Source organism: Anopheles gambiae, chromosome 2 (assembly GCF_943734735.2).
Source record: "Anopheles gambiae chromosome 2, idAnoGambNW_F1_1, whole genome shotgun sequence".
In the NCBI taxonomy this organism is placed as follows: Eukaryota; Metazoa; Arthropoda; class Insecta; order Diptera; family Culicidae; genus Anopheles; species Anopheles gambiae.
In genome coordinates, this window is record NC_064601.1 from 84,209,609 (window position 1) to 84,233,920 (window position 24,312).

Here is a 24,312-nt window from a genome sequence, read left to right on the forward strand (position 1 = left end):
GCGCGCGCGCGTTTGTGCTGTGTCTGCCGGTTGCCCTTTGTTGTTGGGAGCGAGAAGCTTTCCAATGGAACCCCCAAATGACAACGCTATGCTTGCAGTGCAGTGTTATAAATTCTTCCGAGTTGACTGCGAACAGTCAAAGATAAATCGGGAGAAAAAATGGCTGTGTTGTGACTTAATCCAGCACCAGATAGACGCTAAGAAGATTTAGTTGGTGTGTGCATCCGCAGCGCATAGACACAAACATTGGGATGAAAAGCACGGTGGAAAAAGATTCCATTAAGCTGGTTTTCTACAAACGAAAACACCCGTGAATTGATCTGATTCTTTGGAAATAAAATTGAATTCTTTATGCGGGAAGACTGAGCATATCAAAAAGCTAAACTAAGCCAATAAAGAGCATGTTTAACAAAACTCACTTAAACTTGGGTTCCAATGGAGAGCTCTGTGAGAAAAACCAAAATGGATTTCAACCTCCCAGCGACCATCAGGGAGGTCGTCGTCCAAGATAAGCAGTGTCCAGGCAAACGGAAATCCATGGTATTAGGGACTCCTCAAAACAACAGGTATAGGATCCAAAACAGTGGGTCTGCCAGATCGCGTCTAATGCTCCAAACCTATCGCCCGAAAATCTGACACTAAAATGGGTACAAGCACCTTTTGTCCATCTTCCGCCCCAGGGTTTGTCGTACAGATTTTCTGGTTGGGACATCAGGTGAAATGGACTCGTGTTTTTTCACATGTCAGAATGTCATTAAGCTTCACCGGTGCGTGCGAGTGTCTGCTTCGGACAGCTCGTTTCCCCATAGGATCACACGAAATGTATTCCATTTCAATCTCGCCCCTTCTCGCCCGAATCGATTTAGTGCCGGGGGATGCACGTCTCGTAATTGGCATTGCTCTCTTTCTCTATCTCCAGCGGCATTCGACACGTTCTATAACTCCTAACACACCACCTACACTGCCACAGAAATCAGATCATCAACTTCCAGGATTTCGATTCCAGGAACAGGGCGATGTCACCGTTGCAAGGGCGGGGCGGAAGCCCTTGAACTACTGCCGCTTACTCACAACCATCCCTCACCGATGATTGGTAAACTCGACGATGGACATACAGAGCGTCCCCGTGGTGTCGGTTCGTGTTTAGAATATTCAATGAAGTCACAACAAAGCCCATCATCGTTGCCCCAGGGTTGGTCATTGTTTTTCAAACACGGGTGGTATACCTCGGATGACCGTTCGATAAACACACCGAACGGTGTGTTCGCGTACGATGACGAGCATCATATACTTCATGATGATGCTTCCCCATATACCCCCATCGGGAACATCGCTGGGGGCACTGAGTGGAGGTTCCAGAGGGCACAGAGACACATAGACAGTTGAACGGAAGGCGGCACTCAAAGTAAACATAACTGTTGATTGATTTATCCAATTCCTTCTGCACATTGGAAAGGAAGTGTGTCTGTCCAGGGAGATCCCGCGTCCCTTATCGAGGGTGTTCAAGAGAACGCCCGCAATTTCCGCAGGAGGCGTCAGGAACGCAAGACTAAACATTTTCGCTTACGATGGCTAAAATCGATTTCCAAAGTAGCGCGTTCCAATGCATCCCAGTAGCTCACCCTTCCCGGTCTCGAAACAATATAAACATCAGCTACTTCCTGGCACGTGAAGACATCGGGCCTGGTTCCCCCCTACTTCCTCAGCATGTCCGTCTGCTCTTGAAACAAGGGTAGAGAGATATTGGCGAAATAGCGTAGCATAAAATTGCACACTTAATTACTTTGTTGCGGGGCACGGCTGCACTTCCTGTTGGTATTGGGTCGTGTCGGTGTGTGTGTGCGGGTTTGTCTGACTTTATCGAGTAAGGGCGGGCTTGCCTACTTGACAGGCTTTGATCACACATAAAGCATCGAAGAAACTGACCCTCCCTTACATATTGTGCTCTCGGGAAATTGGATCGCACAGGAGGCGTACTGCGTTGAAGGGTCAAATTGTGTCTAATTTGTAATTTCCTGCTTTGATGTTCAAAGGCAGCGCATCGTCAATACCGCAACATGCAGCGACCATGTAGTGGTGCATGCGGAACTGGTAGAAAGAATGGCAGCAGAATGCTCTCCTGTTTCAGAAGATGAGACGTTACGGAGAGGCAAAACAGATAATGCCATTTTGCTCATTTTACGCACGATTGCAGAGTGGTTCATCAAAGAGGAACCTTTTTTTGTATTGGTTGTTGATATTAGAGCAAAAGCAATTTTGGGGAGAAATTTAAACGCCATATGTTGTTTTACATGTTGTACTGCTGCAATATGTTTTAAACAGATATTGATAAAAAAACAATCCCTATCGCAAGCTCGTGTTTCAACATACTACCAACGGAGCCCCCTTTACACTCTGTGTCACATTCCAATGCAGCCTATTTTTCCCTTATCACGAGTTTTGATAAAATAAAACCTACGAGCTGTGGAAAACACTCAAATACAACTAACACATACACACACTATACCTATCTATGGAGCAGGGCGTAAGGTGTGGTGGTTTTTTGGAGTGTGCGTTTCGCACCCGATAAGATAAGCCGTTAAACAAACAACGTTGCCAACGCAGCACAACAAGAGCCGGCGGTATTTGAAAGTCGATCTAGGTTACGATGGTGTGTCATTTTGGAGCCAGTTCTACATTTACACTCTCCGTGAAGGTGAGAAGAAGAGGTGATGTATAACAAACCGAGTTGTATGAATTGCAAATACAGAAAATTATGTTAATATTATAACGTAAAAGTATACTACAATATTTAAACATTTAGTACGAAGAAAAAGGTTTTAAATGAATCGCATATAAAACGCTTGATTATTCATCGATGAATCAATATAAATTATACCAACACAATGTACACAAATTCAACCTCTCCATTAACAATTCATAATGCGCTTTTTCGACTTGCATCAAGATTGCCTACGCTTCGATCGAGATAAACCCACCGTAAGACGGTTATTATACAGATCTTTCAAACATCCGAGATCCCATCGAAACAACCCAGAGCACGTAAATGGCAAACGATATGTAAACACAAATCGGTCATCTGTCAACCGTGCGAATGGGCGGGTGTCCGTTTCACTTCGGGGCGCAAAATCCTCACAAGGTACGGCCACACTTGACATCACGGGGCTACGACAACACGGCAACATCTTTCTTCTCACCCGCGATCGGTAACACGCGATCGATTTCACCGCGCTTGCCGGAGGCGGATCATTGGACGCAAAACGTCAACGCAGACTTGACCTGTCGTTGGAGGTTTGCAGGTTCGCTGTTTTTTTGCATCCGCCCAGTGCTGCTGTTGCATTTTGTACCTGTTGTTGCAGTCACACACACACTCTCTCTCTCTAGTATGACAACACCTCTCCGTTAGCATGACCTTGGTTGTGTCGGCTTTGGGGATAGAGTGAAGGTGCCTCCGTTGGCTTTGGTCGGAGACGGGAACTACTCTCCAGCAGCATGGTAACAGTTGCATGCTAACACGGGTGCGGCATTGTTGCACGCGACAAACGAGATGGTTATTCTTTGCAGTGTATTTGAAAACAGTCTCCTTGCTTCTTTCCATACAACAAAGAATTTGTTCGTTTCGAAAAGTCACCAGTACGTAACAGTAAATAAAACGCTAAAACCACCGATCGTTAAACCAAACTTTCAAGCGTTTGCCTAAAGACTTTACTGAGCGAACCATATTGCAAAAATAAAACCAGGAACAAAAAAGAGTCTGAACCCAACAACCGAATGGTTTGTTTTACGAAGCCTTCGCGTACGTTGCACCATTCCGCCGAAGTTTATGTGGCGTTGGCCATTTCAATGCCACGGTGAATGTGATACACAAAAAACCCATCGCTAAAAGAAACGAAGCAAAAGCTTCAACGCGTAAAAACCCCCAACTCACGATCGGTAGGCGAAAAATTTGCACAACCGAAGAGAAACAAATAATTTGCCTTTCGACTTCGCACGGTGGAGAGGATCATGGTTTGGTGCCTGTTGCTCATTCGATCATAAAATTCATATTGCCGTAATTCGTTTGGAGATGAAGACGTGAAGAAATATTAAGTCGACCTGTCAGGTCGAAGCAACGTGTCGAATAAAGCAGTGACTGTGTGCTTGGCACCATTTGCAAGTTCAAGTACCCCGCAAATACACACAAAAACTACCATCGAAAAATGGAATACAGTCATAAAGAAAAGTTGGCAAGAACACCACTCACAGAAACTACTTTCGGATCCAATCACAAGAACTGGGAGGAATCGGTAATCCTCTCGGAAGCTGTCGCTACCGCATGGGTTAGAGGTTGAAAGCAAACTCTCGGATGATATACTTGAACAATTATGTGTAACGTAACGTTTTGTTTGGTACAACCTGACATTTATTAACTCTGCTAGGGATGCCGAGAGGTCATAACCGTCCACCAGGTACTTTTCCCTGGTAAAACTCAACAAGATCCGGGTGATTGTTCAGAAGGAAAGAATTCACAAATAAGAAATCCTCAAAGTCGCTCCCAATGGGAACCGCACTCGCTATACGTATAGATCGTGAGTCAGTGCTTTTTTGCTACTCTTCAACCGTTCGGTGAGTTATAGCGGCCGCGGTGGTCGAAGCGAAATGGCGAGGAATGAAATAAAGCACGATAAACTTTACCTCTTATGATGGTTATATCCGTAAGCACTTTTCTGCTGACGAATGAACGACGCGAATGAGCGAAGCAAGTGGTCTTGTTCTTGTTCTCGATTGGTAAACCAGCCATTGAATTAGCATCAAAATTCACCACCAAACCAATATGTAAAGTTGCTAGCGTATGGAATGACTTTTAACGTCCTGCAACGTGCACAACAATGCACAATGCAACATTTGTCACGGTACCGAACGAAAACCAAACGGGCGTTAGTTTTCGCATGTCCATTTTCAGTTCATAAATGTTTCAATACCAGGGTGCCCGGGTAGGGGAAATTAGCGACAGAAACACATGTAACAATGCAGTTTTCTGTCCCGAAAAAGGCAATCCAAATGAATGAAAAATTATGTTTCCGAACGGTCCACACGGAGGGAAGCAATAAACATCGGCCAATTTCCTATAGAGTGAGCATGCAGTTTGCGTTTGAAGTTTGCATTGTCCTTGCAACATGTTTGGCTGGGGCATGGGTTTTGGTAAAAAGAAGAAGATGAGTTATGTTCATAAATTGAATGCAAAACCTACAGACACATTTCAAACGATCGCTACAAAGACACGCGTGGCTTACGATTTGCTGAATTTGCGATTTGTCTGGAACTTTGCTCAGCCGTGCTTGAACATCAACTGCTTAGAATATATAGCTACGATTTCAGAAACATAAACAAACTAACACTGCAAATCGTGCTGAGCTCTGCACTTGTGTCTGTGTGAGAAGCCAAAATAGTCAGCAAATAATGGCAACAGTCTTGAGCATTGAAAATTGTTGATACGTATACGTGACTGATGCGCAAAGTTGCAATACAACTCCAGAAATAGAAGCGCACTGGATAACTGCATATGTAAGTAAGAAAGTAAATCGGGGTTTTATTAAGTCTTTGAAGAAGAATGCTTTTTTGATGAACATCTTGAGCTCCAAAAGTATACCGACTATCATACAAGATCATTTAATTTAACGGACATTAATCAAAGACCTTCGTTATTTCTTACATTTGACTAGGTTTGGTAGTCATTGCTTTCACAAGTGTTTCTTTCGTTGAAAAGTTAACTCATTTGTTCATTATCAAAACCATCGTCCGATCGCCATGATCACGACGAATTATAAACTCTTGGACACAAATGTGAACATTTTAAAACTGCCCGATTTGCTACTTTCGGACTTGTACAGCCGATAACTTCCAGCCCGTGTGCCAAATCGCCAAATGCCCGATTCCGGATGTAACATCAGACACTGTTGCAACTGTGTTGAGCCCGATGTTACCGATTGGCTGGCACTGGCTTACACCAATTCACCTTCGAGGTCGTTAGGGTGCCGGGGATGGAAGATAATCAGCTTGTACAGATGCTCGTGCAGTCATGCAGGTTGCGGAAAGCATATGCCGCACATTCGAAACCACACGAGACCGAAATCTTTACCAACTCCGATAAGTTAGCCACAGTCCGCAGCACCCGCTTATGTACCCCGCTTGCTCGCCAGACCACGGCAACCCGTTACCACGAAAACCTTTCCACTACGCTTGTTCGTCGGCAGCGCACCGGAAAAGGTGGTTGAACTCCGGAGCGCCACCTTGAAGCGTGCCATTTTTGCCAGCTAGTTTTCCCTTTGCCATCTTGCAAAGTGGTATCACTTCTGGCGCACCGGGGAGGGAAAGTTTTCGGAACACCGGGCTATACGTTTCCGTGTCGATGGAGCTAATATTTGCGACAAAAGCGAGGTAAGCGTTCGCCCAGGGAAGCTGCAACGGCGCGTCAGGGTGGACGTTGGTCGTTGTTTCAAAGAAATCTTTCCACTTGGCTGGGTTTTCTTTGGCCAAACGGACAAGTTTGTCCTGCGCTCTCTGGCTTGGATCCGTTCCAGACGAGTGGATCGTAAAGATGGAATCACTACTACTAAGATGGGGTTGAAAGTGTTAAAATTTGTCTACAATTCACAACCTTCCATGAAGTGCATCAGAGACAGGGGTTGACATTTGAGACAATGACGTCGGTTTTGAACTTTAACTAACCACTATCAAAGTTAGCAATTTTTAAAGAAAACTGTTTTCAGATGCATTCCGGTTAATTTCCAAATTCGAAATAACAGGAATATCGAAATGTTTGCAACATGTTTTGCATCATCAACTCATTTCAAACAAATATTTCAACCTCTGTTTCAGGTACCCCATTTAGAATCTATACTCATTCCCTAACGACCATCGTTCTTGCGGGGTGGCACAATTGAGGCAATCGATTATTTGCGCACCAAACAACGCTCCGCCATCTTCCCGTGGCAACATTAAGTTGCATATCACATGTTCTGCTTCCAACCTCGCTTTGCATCTTTTGTGCCGCCACAAAAGTCATCAATTGCTGGACGATAAAAGCTGTCATACCTGTCAGAACTATGCAGCAGCCTCTACTGATGGAAACTCATCGCTAGGGAAACATTTTAATGAGCGTCTATTGCCCACTGTGGCCACATCATCCGGGTCGACCGAGGTGCGGTGTACCGGTTCGTTAGCCATTATTGCTTCCTACACTGTCGTATCTGCCCCGCTGATAACAACTGCACCTCACCCTTTTGAGAGTCCCCATATCTCGGGGAATCCTTTGCAACCACCACGAGTGGTTCGATCGATATGTTTGCATTGCGTTTAATAACGCCGGGCTTTCGCCATCACCGCTCTCTATCTCTCCAATGAGGCGAGAACTTCAATAGTCAGCAGACACAGAATATCAATCCATAAGAGGCCATTTTGAAAAGCACTAAATCCAACACCTCCGCTCGGTATCGAACTCATTAGTTTGATGCTTCATTGAAGCTGATGAACACTATTAATGATACACAATCGGGGAGAGATTCTCGATACTCACTGGAACCGTCAGTGGGATGGCAGCACTTAATGAGCTTTCATGGAATGCTTAAAATAGAATTTCTTTTAAGCTCCCCCAAACGGTGACACAACATCGTAAATGATTCGTCAGTCGAGTGGACTGTGTAGTAACTTCCCTGGCAACACAACCAACCTTGAGCGTACTTCAAAATCAGTAAATGTGTTGCGCCTCACGTAGGCATTACACTTCAATCTTTTCCACAGGTTTCGCACGTTTTGGGACATGCCATACTTGAGGCCACGTCATATCATGTAATATTACATTTCACCGTCGCCAATCTGTCTGCCCTTTATCGAAACCCTACCAACAGGGAGCGTGAAGTTGGCGAACCCATTTATTTGAGATACTGGTTCGTGTACCGGGAGTGTACCGAACCTTTGGTCGATGGGTTTGATGATAATTGATTCCCCTCCAAAAAATGCGAACCAAGATAAGAGAACGTACCCGTTTTCGTACAGTGACGGGTTCATATCGCTGCAGAGGTACATCTAACGACCTTGCGCTAACAACAGGCGCAAAAAGACTGTTGCAATCGAGCCCAATGACGCCATTCCACCATCTTGTTAGCACCTTCGAGGGAGGGTGAGAATGATAGTGTTTGCATACTTTGCTTGCTAATTTTCCCACAATTTACCGCAATCCGAAAAATACCAAGCAAACGTACAGTAGAATCTTCCCGATCCTACGAGATGTTGGCTGCAGCGTAGAGAACTCTTCCAATCTTCTAAGAGATCCAACTCCAATAGACCTGGCACCAATCTTCCAATAGAGTAGTTCCATATTGGTTAATTCGAAACATTTTGTTGTTGTTATTACAGACTCCTACGGTGGACTTGGTCAACGATTTGGTTAACGAGCGGGGAAACCCCCACAGTACTTCAACGGTTCTCGCGTGACCGACAAACTCTGCACTAATGAGACAAATGGCAGCGGCGGAAGGCGCTAAATGATTACCATCTGGCCAAAAGTAGGTATGTTGGGCAATGGGCAGTTGGGGAGTTGCTGATTTAATAGCATTGACCGACCGCTGGCCTTTGAGAGGCAAGTTTAAAAAGCTTCGAAGGTGGACAAAAAACACAACCACATAAACTCCACAACAACAACAGCACCCTACAGCCAAACTTGCTGACACTGAAGTGAACGAATTTCTTCCATTTATGGGCAAGCGGCAAGTGCCTCTGCACGGTGGGTGCTGACCCAGGCTGGAATTAAACGCTCGTAGAATTGCCCGGCGCGCAGAGAAGACGGCTGTGACGGTCAAGCATGAACATGCATTTATGCGCAAGACGATCGAACAGGTCGGGGTCGGTGAACAGCCCCCACGCCGCAGAAGACGACTAAGCAGAGCTTCCGGATTATGCTGACCACCGCTGGCTGCTGGCCATATGTGACTGCTGTGTGTGGTGATCGATAAAAACGGGTTCTTCACAGGAGGATGCTGCTGTACACTGGAAGCAATGTGTGGACGGGGAAAACGGTAAACCCTTTCTGCGAGGTGGCTTTGTTTTTGCTGACGCTTTTCCAGTAGCACTTTTTTACGTGGCGGTCGCCGCTTAAACCTTGAAACAAGCGCTCAGCCTTTCAGGTTGGTGGATATGTTTTGCTTTTTTATGTGCCAGCAAGCATACACACGGAGGTCTCGTACAAGCTATGGAGATAGTGTGTGTGTGCTGCGGTCCAGAAGGTAGATAATGAAATGAGGTAGAATTCGATGCGGATACGGTACGTGAATCATTGCGGACTTGTGTGGTGAGTGTCGATGTACCGACCTTACCTTACTAACCCACCACCATCTCCCCCCGATGGCTATCAAACGGTACAACAATTTTATTTTACAATTTGCAAGGCGTGAACCGCTCGATGCTTTGCCAGATAGATACCTGACTAATAGCTACTCAATCTGTGGAGAATACTGCTTGCCATAGTTGGATGGGGTTTAAGAAAAAGGGTAGATTATTTCCTATCGAGCTACAACAATTGGACCCGGGCTGATGTAATGGGATTTTATGGAAATGTGCAAAAACGACATACCATTGGGATGCTTTTTTTTATTCCTTTACAGTTCAATGATAATTCAATTCAGTTGGTGAATGCGAAATTGTCGGAAGAAAATCGACGATAATTAGAAACTTTTCCGCTATCGCGTTCTATCATGCTTTTTTAATCATTTAATTGAAATTATTTCGTCTCCCTCCCTTTCTCGATACTCAACCTGAGCCGGTTCCTCCATCAGCAGGGGAATTATTTATAGAAGTAGAAAGAAAAAAAAGTTTAATCTTCTGCAATGCAGACCCCGGTGCCATTTGCCAGGACCGAGAAATTATCGTCCCGGTGATCATTAGTGGTTGGGTGTTTATTACATTGCCTCCGTACCTCCCAGCATGGCGAGAACATATCTCGTTGCCACACACAACACACACAGAGAGTTCTTTAGCGTTAGTGTGCATCTCTTATCATCAACACTGCTCTGGTCGCTCAGGTAAGTGAATGTCAAGGCAGCAAAACACTGCTTGTTTAACTGCTAAGCAAGAAGCGACAACGGCGAGCAGTGCTAGGCAACAGCACACGACGACGACAACATGCGCACAGCCTCATTTATCATACTCATCATTATCTGCGTCAAAAGCCTTGCAGAAGGTAAAAAAATACATCAACAACCTGTCTGTTTGGCGTGCAAAAGGGAGGCATTTTTTTGCAAACAAACAAAATGATTCCCTTATCTGCCTGTGTATATGTTGAAGTCTTTTTTGAGTGATGCAAAATATTAAAATTAAAAGATCAGCGACCCTTACAAAACAAAACAAGAAACCATCAACTTGGGCGAAATCTATGTATGGACTTTGCAAGGTTTTATACTATAAGATTGTCAACCGTCGACTCCATCTTGTCGGTGCTGTATCGTAATGTTTCGTAATCAATCATGCCAACAACACGCAACAACCGTGTCAATCTGGTGGTTTGCAAAATAAAAACCGCAAAGAAATTCCAGATCAAAGGTTAATCGTGAAGCCTAGGGCGCTTTAATGTGTCGCAAGCGAATGGAAAGAAGTGAAGATATATTATTGGTGCTCTGTAACGTCAAATTTGAAATCGTTTTGTGGCATAAAATGTTTCACATTCAAAGGAACTACTAATTCGCTGATGGTTCTCTCTTTGATCAAACAAAATTTTTCACTTTTTGAGTTATATTTTTAATAACATCTTTATAAACGATTTCAACGCAGGAAATGTATATCTCATAGTCATAGTCGTGACTTGTGAGACTATTCCCGGGGACTTCAAATAACTTGGAACACCATTTACCCACCCTCATTGCCTTACAATTATACTCGGCCACAATGCAAAACGTTCAGGTTCGACTCACACATCCCGCTTGCACTTATAGGGTGCGTACAAACGGCGTCCACGGGCCTGCCCACGCTCGAATGCAGAGCCGATGGCATACGATTCTATCTTCACCATTAACATGAGAGAGACAGAGCTTATACCACGAACGTACCCGAAAGGTGTGCATGCTTCACTCATCCGGATCTAAAGGCAAGGACAAGGCAAAAGAGACACAGAAAAAATTCCTCACGGCTACACATGTCCTCTAGACGCGTTGTCTATGCGTCTCGCTCGGTATCACAGCCTCATACGGCAGGTAAGCAGTACAAATGCTGCTACCTGATACGCACACATGTTTATCGAACACAACTATTCGGTTCGACTCGGTAAACTTCACGAGGATGCCGGAACAAAAGGGCGCAGACTTTTTCATGATTTTGTATGACTTCGGCTGTTTTGGACTTCTCGTGTAGGCGCTCGCATACAGCCTCTTAGCTTGTTGCGCAATGCATCCAATGAAAACTGTTGCCCTCCTCTGGTGTAATGCGGAGGTTTCTCCCCGATTTCCCGAAAGATGGAAACTTTACCCTTGCGTCAGTCGGTGTGTGTATGTGTTTGGTCAGAATGTTAGCAAGTGCACTTTCTACACATCCCAGGGCATCACCAACACCCGCACCTTCCTTCATCACCCTTGCTCTACATCTGGATCGTCAGGTGTTAGTTTATAATTTCATGCCAACTTTAGCTGAGCAAATAACAGCTCCGGTTAGTACGGGAGGGTGTTCGTCACTCTACTCCTCCGTAGTCCGTCGGACGAAAGAAGGCAACGTCCACGCTGGACAACGTTCGTGATGATGGTGCCGGAGTTGATGACAGTGGTGATGATGACGACAGTGATGATGATGATGGGTGCTAAACTAACCTTTGCCGGCTTCGGCTCGTCGTAGTCATACTCAACCAGATGCATGCTGCTGCTCCGGCTGCTGCTGCGCGTGGAAGGTGTGTGCGGTGACACCGGTGCCGATTGTTGCAGATACATCTTGGCTTTGAATGCTGCTACTTTTCCTGACACCGTGTAATGTGTAATGTGTATGGCAAATCTGGAGATTCTGGCCGTTCAGTCAGACAACTGTCACTGGGAGAGGAGGATTGCAGATGTGTTGCAGATTTTGTTGTCTGCCTCTTGAGGAGCTCTTTTTTCTTCCCGTCTTCTTATGTGCACCACTGCAGGCTACCGCAAGGCGCCACAAACACTGCTTCACCTTCACCTTTCGAAGCTACTCTCGTTTATTTCATGCTCTTCATCCAACACAACACGGACACGGCCACGACTTACAAGCACACACGGCGGTGGGTAATTAAACGGTAAATCTAATTATCGGTAGCATTATTCACAAACTCCGGGAGCGAGCAAGGGGAGGGAGTTGCACGAACACACGCAAAGCCGTCGAACACACTACATATCAGCCCCAACTTCGGCAGCGTGCTCCCCTGATTCACGTCAATGGAGGGCAAAGTTGCACCGCGCACAGCGACCCTTCAAAATTAGCATAGGCTTTTGCATTCGCACACATAGACAGACGTCTCGCAGGCTACAGGCTCGTCTACGTAGGTATTGTAACGGCGAGCAACACCTTCACTTTGATCGGCAGAACGGCCACACTCAGACTCAGCCACAAACACGTACAGCCGGGCGGCACAGGCGGTTTTGATCAGGCGAAGATAATTTAATTTTCACTCGGCAACGAAAAAAGCTTTTCGAGATAAATCTTTCAAAAGTGGCACGCAGCTTTTAGGCTCACAAATCACTCAAAACGGCCAATCTAATCTATTCGTTTTCACCAATACTATTAATCATTTTTCGTTTTTTAGCTTTCGAAGTACGGAACGACACACGTGAGCATTAGGGATTTTTTCCCAGTTTCAAGACTTTTCGTACACTTTTTATTATGTTTTGTCACAAAAATCACACATGAAAGTGACTTTCACTAATTAAAAATTGTGTAAAAAATTCACCGACAATTTTGGCATTTTTCTATTTTAAACAACTCGAATTTCACCCCCAAACATTCACAATACAAACTTGCTAAGTAAATATTTGCTTGGTACGTATATATTTTTGCACTTGTACACGAGGGCATACAATTTCAAAGTAGCCCACGCCCGCCTCGTTCGTCTACTGTCGCCCGTGCGGCATTATTCTTTTTCTTCAAGAAACAGCACTAATCTACACACGTCGCGCATTCTTCACTAAGCGGAGTTTAAGCCCAAAATTTCAACACCCGATGATAAAAAAGCCGCATTTGACACAACCGAACCCGATCCGATACTTAAATCCCTCACGCAAACCTCCAGCAAACCGCCTGCCTGGTTGACGCACCACCGTGTGTATTAATCACATTTGCCTAAACAAATTCCACAAACACGCTCTCCGAGAACACACCACTTGCGGATGGGCAAAAGCACGCAAATCGCGACGCAAACAACGGCCGCGCTCGAAGCGTCAAACGGTTTTGTGCAGCACGCTAAAAGCCTCGTCGACCCTTTTTGGCGATGATGAACACACTCCCGGGGAAACGTGCCGACGAGCGTGCGTCCGCTTGCTTCCTATGCTACGCAACGAATGAGCGAATGAACGGCACGCCGGAGCCTGCGAACCGCTCAAGCCGGCTTGAACCGCGTTAGCCCGAGAGCGGGGAGAATATCAAATGCATACCAAACATGCTGCTGTTGTAAGAGAGCGTTCGAGCAGTTTTATGCATGATTCGAGCAGAGTTCATGCATGCGGCAAGCCATCGGTGGTTGTTCATTCCGCTTGCTCATCGTAAGCTATTCCGTGAGCTGTGTTAAAAAGCCGGTTTTGCCGGGGTGGTGGCGGACAACAAACAATTTGGAGTTTTGGTGGCTTTGCTTGCCCCGTTTGCCTGCCCGCGCCGTGAAGGTCGTTGCCAAGACGCCGGAATGACGCGAACTCGCGAAATCCCGTGTGAATGTTTGTGCGGTGCCGCCAGAATTGCATCACCAAAAGCACTATGTGCATGAGAGTGTGTGTATTTTTGTCGAACGAATTACCTTTTGCTTGGCCTTATCAATATACTTATAATTCTTTGCGCACGATAACGTGTATGACAAACCCTTCCATTCGTTTTTGTGAGTTTTTTTTTTCTTATTGCGTACATATCTACGTTACCACGTGAAGTGGCTTTACCGCAGGCATGAATGCACTCACTACCTTCCTTTTTCCAACGCCAAAGCCGAGCGGTTTCTTCATAACAAGCGACACAAAAATTAAGGCCGCGTCAACACTGGCCAATTTGCCTGCAGGCAGGCAGATAATGCAAAAGAATGGCGAACGGTGCTGCAGTGTTTGTTTTCGTTCCGGCGTTCGTTGCCATCCTGACGACTTGTCTTTCTTTCCCACAACGCATACACACACACATACACGCAGTCTCCGGTGAGTTTTGCATGCTGAAAATTATGCTAATTTTTATGATCCATCCCCGAAGGATAGCACTCAACACGAACTTCGACAGCGGACGGAGGTGTTTGAGGCGAACCTTCCGGAAGGTTATTTTACCTGCTACGGGGTTTAGTGAAGAAACAAGACGTAACACGAAAAATGACAAGATTTGGCATCCTGCTCACAATTGAGATGGGCACTGCTTGTCTTTCCGTTTGCCGTGGTTTGCTTTTTATAATTTCACTTCAAGTGTGATTACAATTTTAAAGTAAATCTATGGCGACGAACCCTTTCATATATGATAATGCTGCTGGCGGATGTGTTGCTCCGTCGCAGCGCCCAACGCCGGTGCTTTACACCGAGTCGGGTATATTTTTCCTTCGTCGACCGGAGAGTGCCTCCGACTATTAAGAAACGAGCGATTCTGAGGTTTGTGTTCGAATGCGCTTACTTTATTTAGGTTTTCATCTCTTATATGCTATTTAGTTGCTGACCGCATATAGGTCAGCTAACTGTGACTATGACTATTTTGATAACAAGTTGTATTTATACTTAATGCGACATGTACCTATGGTTTATGAATTGCGTAAAGTTACTTCCTCGTTTGAACCGTGAGAACGGTTGACTACCTGTTTATGTTTGTTGCTTTCTGAAGCGCGCGCTATCGCTTGAGGCGTGTTTTGCTTGAACTTTGTTTTAACTTAAGATGTTTTAACTTGAAGTGTTTTACTTCGCTACATCCGCATCTATGCTTTTACTTCATAATGAGGTCGTACGCAACATATGACTTAGTTCACAAGTCTTTTATCAATGGGAACTTTACAATCAAAATGTTGAAGGAAACGTTTAATGGCCCTAGACGAAAGAAACTTTTCTCTCCCTTTCCCTCACGCCGAGTTGGTCGACCCTCCCCCTAAGTGGAAGGAAAGCTTTCCGATGCACTTCCGCCCGGAACATCATTGTGCGGATAAGGGTGTGCGTGCCAGATTTGCACAAAAGTTTTCAATTACGAGGGACAAACTTTTCGAGTACTTTGCCCGCTATGGTCATAAACCCATAAATCCACACACCTTGGACCCCTGCAGAGCCACGAAAGAGAGAGAGAGAGAGGTTAGTTGGTCAAATAGTCAAATCAGGGAATGGCATATAGCGACACAATTTCGTAAACATAACCCATCGTATTGAGGAAAGGGAAATGAAAATGGGAACCAAATTTGTCGTCAAGTTTCATGGTCATAAGCAGTATGTTCGGTGTGTTGGATTTGGACGTTATATTTGTCGATTTGGAGTGCGTAAAACGTTTTGGACCGATTTGAAAATAAAGTTTCTGTGCTGAAGTACTTACTTGACCTGTATTCAGTACGACCGCAAGTGCAATTGTCTTTGGGTTGGACAGAAAAATTCAAAAAAACAACAAAAGAACAAACTCTTCAACAATATGGAACAAAGGATGTACATGTCGTTCAGTGTTTATGGAGGAATTTATCACCAATTTCTATGCATGCACAATGAATGATACCAAATGCAAATATTGTTACTGTAAATGGATGTGTAGGATGATGCTTCATTTTTTTAGAATTTTATGAACAAAGTTTGTCAGAAATGAGAGCTGCTTCGTCTTAATAACAAAACTAATTTACACAAACTTCAAACTATGGATATCTCTGCTAAGGACTAAGAATAACAACAAGCAGTAAATAAAGAGGAAATTAAAATTTAAGATAACAAGTTAATCAATTTTTAAATAGAATATTTAGTACACTCAAATAATCTGCACAATAGCATAGTGACCACAAATACTCATTAACAGTAGGTGTTTATGCCATTATTTCTACTTTCCACCTGTTGCTGGAACAGCAATACAACTGTTTGTTTAATAAAAAGACTTAGTCAGCTTATGTCTGCCTTATCAAGGCCAGGACGAACAGAAATTATTCATTTGAGTCACAAAGAACGCACGGCCGTAAACAAAAACGACCTTTCGAGGGTTATACAACATTCTTTTGCAATACTTTTTCTCGTGCAAATAATTACACCTCTAATTAACGAGGACAAAAACAACCATTTTACGCTTTTACAAGCACCAATTTATTTAACAAGAACCAAAGAAGCTTAATAAGAGAACTAATTCCACTACATATTAATTATATACTTGAGCAACACCACTTAGGAAATGTGTACTGAACATAATAAAAGGAGCCATGTCGCGACAAGTTCAATTTCCATCTACGATCAAATATCTTGCTTTTGCTTCATTTTGCATCGCAAATCAAAGTGCAATAGCACAAAATTCCTCCGGTCAAACAGCCCGTCAAACTTCCCCGCCACAAAGGCGAAGCATAAACATTTGTACACATCTTCCTGCATCCATCTCAACAAAACGAGTGCAATTGCTTGATTTATTGCTGTCGCTATTTCTGCATCCCGACAACGCACAACTGTGCGCCCGGGTCGCGCACAAAACAATTAAGCGCCCGAAGCGCATCGTGAACGTGAGAAGGTTTCGCTTTGTTTCCAGTGGAAGTGTGCAGCGAACATGGAAATGCACAAGCGGAGCCTTTGGAACGCATCAGATTGCACCGACGCAACTGCGCGAGCGGGAGACTGAGGTTGGTTGAGTGAGCGAAAATAAAACGCACTACTAGATTCCCTCTGTTTTTTTGTGCATGACTTTCCACGCCGTGTTTCCTGTGCCGATTGGCCATGCACAGAATGGACGCATATCGGAACGAGCGAAATGTACCCCCGCCGAAGATTTGTGCATTCTGATTAACACGGATGAATTATGCGATCGTGTCAGTTTACGCACGTTCCGCTGGTAACATCGAGGATGTGCACGAGGCAGTTTGGTGGGTTTGTTTCGCTCAGTGCGAGCAACAGTTTGAATGGAAGAATTTAAAGTAAGAAAAAACAAACACACACATACACACATACACAAACATTTCGATTCGAACGAGAACTCAGAACGAGATTATCGAGGAAGGAACACAGCTTCATCATCTACCGAACTCCGGAGCACGGGGTTGTTTCGGCAAAGTGTAGAATAAAGTGTTTACACGCCACGTTCAAAACACATTTGTTTGAACACTTTAGTTTATTGGCGAGATGGCGAGATATTCCCGGAAAACATTTGTTTTGTGTAGCTTAGTTGCAATGTAACAAGAATGTTCCTTTCGCTTCGCAGGAAACGGCAACTGTGCGCAAAACTGCTACCCGTTTCTTTACAAGAGCAAATAAAAACACAGGGACACAGGGAAGCGAGTGGAACCAAATATGCAAGGAAAAAGTAAAAATATATGTAAAAACATTTGAAAACAAAAAATACACAAAAGCCCACGATAAAGGGGAAAAATATGAACATGAAAACTATAAAAATATGAATCGAACCAGTTCTTACATTAAAAGTATAAGATTGGTTCTTTGGATAATCCTCAAAACGAAAAATTGAAATAGATGAAAATATGACTTCATCCAGTTTCCATTCCTATTTGAGAATTTATTTTACTTTGGCAATGTTAATGCAAGTTTATTATGTAAAAACTTTAATCCTTTAACGGCAGCAGATATGATAAGACATAAATAATTAGAGATACTGTTGCCATCGGAATAAAAGAAAGGCTGGGAATATATGCAACGATGAAATACACTACATAAAATAAGAAAACAATCCTGTTTCAAAAAGTTGTGTGTACAAGGAAGTATAAGAACCAAACCCATCATGGAGTAATTTAGAAGAAACGGAAAACTTTTCTGCTTACTTTTGGTTTGAACCAAAGTTGAGCAGCTTGCAAAGTTTGAATTCGCTTGGTTTACCACATCTGGTATTAATTTCATCGAGTTTTTTTCTGCTTCCATTGCAGTTAATAATACTGCTGCAATAACATTTTAACACTAACTTGACTGCTGGTGTCTAAAAAAATGTCTATTTTGTTAAACAATTCTGAAGCACTCATTACGTTTGTACCACCAATAATTTACAAAGCATCTTTAACGTTAAACTACACTTCTTCTGAACAAACAATTCATCTTGACGAATCTTCCGAGAAATCATTGCGGCATTGGTGTTTGAACCGACACCCGGTTTGCTTACACAACTGCAAACATTTTGTCCGAGGTCGGGGTCGTGCGAGTGAGAAACCATAACTTTCCGAAAAGGCAAAGGTTTAAATTTACATACCATACCGTTTCTAAGAAAAATAACAACGAGTTCGAAAAGTGATCCTAACTTGCTAACAAAAGAGTAACATTTACTTACGGCTAATTACGTTACAAGCTATCCTTTGTGGGGATAAAAAAAGAGATTCAATTAAAGTAAGAGAATAGTAGTTCAATAATTGCCGAAGATGCTAACGCGGTGAAGAGATTCATACGAGGGAGAAATTAATATACCTTTCCTTCTAAAGCACTTTTACATTCCGCTTTCAAAAAAAAAACATGTTCCACCGATCGCTATGCTTAACCCATTTTTTGTAAGCTCATTAGCTGCGGGGGGGTTCGGATGGGGAAGCATTTCATTTTCCTACCCTTAAACCTAATCTGCTCGAGGCATCACCAGCGTAGCCTTTTCATCCTACTAATCTCGGTGGTTAGGGGAGAGGTGATTGCTCCACTGTCCACTTTGTTACATTTTGTCTTACAAGCCGGCCATCTATCTCACTAGGTTGGAGAGGTCGCTGTAGGGCACACACACACACACTCAGACATACATACCAGGAACTAGGTGTTACAAAACCTTTTTCACTTTTTCTTTCACTTTACACACGAAGAGCATAATAAAAGGAGCGGAGCAGTGGAAGAGATTTGGAAATTGAAAACTGAGTGCAAGTAGTGTGTGGTTGCACATGTTACATGATCACATTATGACGATTCACGATGAACCGATATAGGAGTAGTAAGGTTATAAAACCATTTTAAAATCTGTCAAATGTCACCGAAAGTTCAAATGATAAAAGAACATGAAAAATTAACTGCCGCCGAAGTCCTCCATCTACCATTCCGCAAATAGTAGATTCAAATTCAATTTCAACACAATTTCTTGCAAAGATCTTGACATCAACATGTTGCCTGGTAGAATAAGGATTCAGGAAATTTACTTCAAAAAGAATGATATTATTACACATAGGAACTTGTATTAAAATAAAGGATTTGAGGAGCTCCCAACACTTTATAATTTGTACCATGTTAACATTCGTCTCAAAGTTGTATAACTCCATTAGGCTACGAGGCGACAACCCCAACTATTATCTTAAAACGCACAAAAGTGTGTCCAAAGGTAGTGTTCACTTTTGTCCAATCAAAGTCCCACTTATGTTGATCTAACTAAAGGGAGTTCGTACTTCCTCCGCAGGGTTGGTACGAGCCAACGTGCCCTTTTTGGTTATTGTGGATTGACTGTAAACCACGAAGCACGAAACATGGGACGGAAGAAAGAAAGCAATCGAAAAACCGCAGAGAGCAAAACCACGTCATCCATCTTTCGAGCGGCGGCCGTCTGGTGGTTGAGCTGAGGCGCTGCTGCTGCCCGCTAACCGAACAAGTTGCTGCCGCTGATGCTGCTGCTGCTGCAGAAGCACAGTAACGTAACCTAATTGTAGTTTCCTGATGAATTGCACTAATGATATACCTCTACACACACACACATACATGACTTTCACACGTCCGCGCTCGACGGCGATTGGAGTTGGTCGTAGGTTTTATTTTTTACCCCAGCACAAAATCACTCCTCAGCAAGAACCTCACCATGGCACGCTACAAACTTGATGCAATTACACTTTCTTCACGTGGTGCATTTCTTTACGATGGCTGAGAAGACTACATCCCTTCTTAAGCAAAGGGATTGGCTGTGGAGTAGAAGAGCTGAAGGTGGCGCCCGCTGGTATGACTTGCTTCGAAAGAATGCATTGTGTCTTTACGGATGTGTTGGCCAGTGGCTTCAGAATACAGTTTTCCCCCTTTCTCAATATGGCAACATCATGAACGGTGCCACAATTTGTCCTCTACCCGCAACACTTCGATCCATTCTTCCTTCTGCTCCTTAGTTTGGTTTGGTTCACCAGGAAGTTTCATTTAAGTTTCGCTACCCACCGAGCGTGCCCCACAAAGCCCATATTTCCAAAACGGTCTCACACTTAAAAAACCGCAACCAATCCAGAATATCTTCAGCAAATGTGGAGCAAGGAAAAACAAACAAAAAACTGCTGCCACCACACCGTTACTGTACTGGAAGGAAGAAAAAAAACGGCAAACGACATAAAAAAACAACAACTCCGGCTGGATATTCTTAACAGTGATTGATTACTTTCCGACTTACAGTCGTTCTGGAAGCTGAAGCCAAAGTCCGTTACGCGGACATTAAACTGACATTAGAAACTGGACTACGAAGCGTGACGAGAAGTGAACGATTCCCCGGCCACCGACTTATGCGTTGTTGCCTTTTTCCATCCATGTCTCTTTTTTTTTGCTTGATCGGATTTGCAACCACATCGCGGCTGTGCTCATAGCCACAATTAGAAATCGGTCAAAATGGAACAATCATGTCGTCCTGCAGTGAACAAACCAGGAACCGAAGGGAGGCAAGATTAACTTTTCTGCAGGGCGGCAACAACGCGCTGAAAGCCATGATTGAAAACGTACACTGTGTGTAACGCAAAAAATAATAATAATGGACCACTTTAAGCAAGCGCCAAAGTTGTGCTAAACACTCTGGTTTGGGTTTTTATAACCCAACACACGGCGAGTTCTTGTGGAGCGCCAAGCTCAACCCATGAAGCAGCAGTGTGCAGAATGTGCACAAGTATCGCCCGAAGCGAACGAATGCACTCCTTCCTTAAGGGATTTTGGTTTCTTTCCTCCGGCAAATCGTTTAGCACGTTAAATGATCGATGAGTTTCAATTTAATGGACGTGTGTGTGTATGCACGTTCCATGCATCGTTCCCGAGCGTTGTTCTCCTTTACGATGCACCTTACACAATAATATGTTGTTCTTCCAATGTTGCTACATTTTTAATTTCAGGGTGAAGAACAGATCCTACACGATTGATTAGGTTATACATTTTAAAGTTCTAAAAACCAACCAAGAAACGGATGGTGTTACTGAAACCATGCATCAATAGTGAATTTTGCAACGGGGAAGCTTCAAAAGTGCTTTTATAAATCATTCCCTCGAATCGAGATTGATGTTAGTGATATGATGATGAGGATTTAAATGAATAAACATGTTTCACAAAAATCCCTCCAAGGACGAACCGATGAACCGAGATTGAAGGGCAATAATTAAAACCTGAGATATGGGATTAAATATGGTTCCACCACACCGCGTAATGATTGATCGATTCAACAACTTTTTTTTTTGATGAAAAAAGTGCAAACTTAATTGGCATTGGTTGGGAATTAAGAAACTGAAGAAAAGAACGTCTTGTATCCACATAAACCGATTAAAGCAAGCTTAAGCTTCCATTAAATAGCATAAAACGCGGGACAAAATTACTGATATACATTGGCAAAAAATAGGACTAGGTGAACCACTAGCTATGAATCCATCAAAAGGTCCCGTAAAACCGTTGGTTATTAAGCAAGGTGAAGGTGCATTTTCGTTTGATTGAGCCGAAAGTATTTTAAAACCAATTGCTTGATCTTGAAATGTACACTTCAAAACAAGGCGTGAAGAAGTGACATTTCGTTTCTTTTATTTAAAAATAATCTGCATGAAGCCACACAAACTCCAAGCTACATAAATTACATTCGTCTTGAACGATCGATGCACAGATGCCCTTAGGCTACAATCTCGCTGGAACCGCCTTTTGGGAGCTTAGTCATTAATGTTGCAGCGTAATAAGAAAAAAATGGAAAGGATTGTACCGTAAACACTCCAAATGAAACGAGCAAAAGCACATTGATAATCAACGAAAACCTTGCAGTACAGTCGAATTTTATCCGTTTATAATGGGCAGGCAATAAACAATAAAGCGAGATGAAATCGAAGTGATATTGCACCTTAATTGGGGTTCTTGCACTTGCAAAATCATTCGGAGCTTATGTAGAAGTTTTTGGCTGGGCATACTATAAAATATCTTCACATATTTTCTCTTTAAATGCGATAATTTAAAAAAATACATAAAGGACGTTTCATTTAATCTTCATAAGGTCGATTAGTTAACCACACATTAAGTACGTCCCACCACAAGCTAATACTTTTAATTGTTGCCGCTAAAATGCCGACGGAAATAAACAGCGGTAACTATCCCATTTCCCGTAATATCCGACATCCGGCGATAACACCAACTCTTCCAACGCTTTTTTTAATCTGAACTCTTTATACCTTTCTCACCTCACCAGCTTGCCGCTACAAGAACTTCTAGTTTTCTTTTCAACAACGCCGCTGGCCTAACAACTTCTCAGCATAAAATAAAAAAAAAAGTCCTTCGAGCCGGATTGGTTAGGTATACTAGCATCCGAGAGCAAGTCATTTTGCCGGATGGAATAAAGCAACAAGATAAAATTGATGTTTTTTATACGGGGATGTAAAGCGAAAAGGTTGCAACACAGGTAAGTGTAAGCGGTACGGCGTCAATGATGAAGAATTGTCAAGCAAGCAAACAAAACGAAACAGTAAAACCCAATGTCTCGGTAGCACCAGACCGGTTCACTTTTTCCCCACGGTCATACTGTTGTTTACACTCTTCTCGCTTTCATCTTTCGAGAGCGATAGGGGATGGAGTAGAAGGAGTTGGTGGTGTGTGCACACATTTTGCATGGTCACATTTTTCCATTTCCCATTACCATTCGTCGTCTTGGGGAGCAGTTGCCCATCTCCGGTCGCTGATAATTGTCGACTTACGAGCGAGCGTTTCTGCTGGCGACTTCCGTTCGACTTTCTGGAGCACGCACGGTACACCGCTGTGGTCTTCCAAAGCACGAACCTAGCCTTACCTGATGCAGATTGGAGGTGTATGAGTTCCATTCTGTATACACCGTTTTTGGTCCTCAACCTACAAGCCTCTTTCTCTCTGTAAGAGTATGCTCGACCACACTGCAACAAAAGGCGTAAAATGGTGCGCGCATGGCAAAGAATCAACAAGTTCGCTCGAAATGGATAGCTTAAGACCGTAAGACCTCCTTATGCCAGTGCCAGGGATTGTGTTGTTGTGTGCTAGCGAAAACGGCACAAGTACACAACACACCCGGTGCTGCCACACCGTTCCCAAGCGAATCGACAAACGGAAAAGGTCAACTTCGAACCGGAGTACTATCAACAGCCACGACCGATTGCCAAATACAGCCGAGAACGAGTGCATGGGAGTGTAAACGATAAGACGCTTGCGCTTGAAGGTGACCCTACAATTAAATGCACGCAAAATTTACATTTCATTCTATCCACAAGCGGAGCGCGGATTAAAGTAAAAAATGGAAGGTTCAAAGTTATATGCATTCAGAGCAAAAGGGAAGGATTTGAGGGTTTGCCACTTTGGAACTATATTTGAAATGGATTATAAGGACTTTCCTTAGCTTTAAGAGCTTTATTAATGAGTAGTTATATTTCTGGGGAAAACCAAAAAAACTAAAGCATTTGTTGGAGCAAATCCCAACTCCAATAGAATGATTATTAAATTCTGGAACGGAAGTTTTTTGTCCAACCTATTAAACCGGTTCTATTGTTCTCTTTTAAGCTACGATACTATAGGCCCTGGGTCTGTACCATTCCCTAGACTAATGAATGGTTGAAGATCAATAATAATCTTAGGTCCAGGATACTTAATTATAGCCAACCTGAAATAAAACTAAAAATATTATGCCACTTGTCTGAAATATGTTCCTTGAAGCTGTATAAAAAATTAAATTCCTTTGCTAACAACCTCCTGAACATATCAATCGTTAAGCAACTCACTAAATCAATTCCCATTACAAAAAATAATTCCATTCCACTCCGTTCTACACTTCGGAGTTCGCTGG

The 24,312-nt window shown here is 43.4% G+C and overlaps 1 protein-coding gene across 2 annotated transcripts in view; it reads right to left on the reverse strand.

Annotated features, from left to right (window-relative positions):
• Positions 1-24,312, reverse strand: part of LOC1276110 (breast cancer anti-estrogen resistance protein 1) — a 118,630-nt gene that overhangs the window by 61,211 nt on the left and 33,107 nt on the right. Inside the window, exon 1 of one of the 2 annotated variants that reach the window (XM_061647004.1) lies at positions 11,826-13,544. The exons of the other annotated variant lie outside the window; for it this stretch is intronic. Coding sequence (XP_061502988.1) covers positions 11,826-11,942 — 117 coding nt within the window. The 5' untranslated portion in view covers positions 11,943-13,544. Of the gene's footprint in view, positions 1-11,825; positions 13,545-24,312 lie in introns of those variants that run through there. 2 annotated transcript variants of the gene reach the window in all.